The 375-nt window shown below is 58.7% G+C and overlaps 1 protein-coding gene across 1 annotated transcript in view; it reads right to left on the bottom strand.

The window, feature by feature from the left end:
* Positions 1–375, bottom strand: part of LOC116686626 (titin-like) — a gene marked incomplete in the record, with an annotated part of 242,683 nt that overhangs the window by 104,555 nt on the left and 137,753 nt on the right. Inside the window, 1 exon segment of the mRNA XM_032511647.1 lies at positions 75–375. Within this exon segment, the coding sequence (XP_032367538.1) occupies positions 75–375 (301 nt within the window).

Below are 375 nucleotides of genomic sequence, written 5' to 3'. Positions count from 1 at the left end.
TGTGTTAAGATAAGATATAGTTAAGTTATAATAATAATAATTATTAATAATAACCTGGGCCATGCGGGACTTACTGTACAGGTTCCTGGCGACCTCGGGCTCGCTGTCCAGCGGGTCCCCGACCCCGTACTTGTTCTGGGCCATGATGCGGAAGACGTACTCGTGTCCCGGCATCAGGTTCTCCACCGTCCACAGGCGCTCCTTGGGCTCCGTGGTGACGGGGACCCAGGTCTTCCTGCTCGCCACGCACTTCCAGATCACGTAGTTGGTGATGCTGGAGCCGCCGTCGTCGGCCGGCGGCAGCCACGACAACGTGATCTGCTCCGCGCCGATCGCCTCGAACTTAATGGGACCCGAGGGAGCCCCGGGGCGACC

The sequence above is a fragment of the Etheostoma spectabile genome, unplaced genomic scaffold (genome assembly GCF_008692095.1).
Source record: "Etheostoma spectabile isolate EspeVRDwgs_2016 unplaced genomic scaffold, UIUC_Espe_1.0 scaffold406, whole genome shotgun sequence".
Taxonomy (NCBI): Eukaryota; Metazoa; Chordata; class Actinopteri; order Perciformes; family Percidae; genus Etheostoma; species Etheostoma spectabile.
This window is presented reverse-complemented; position numbering and strand designations above follow the sequence as displayed.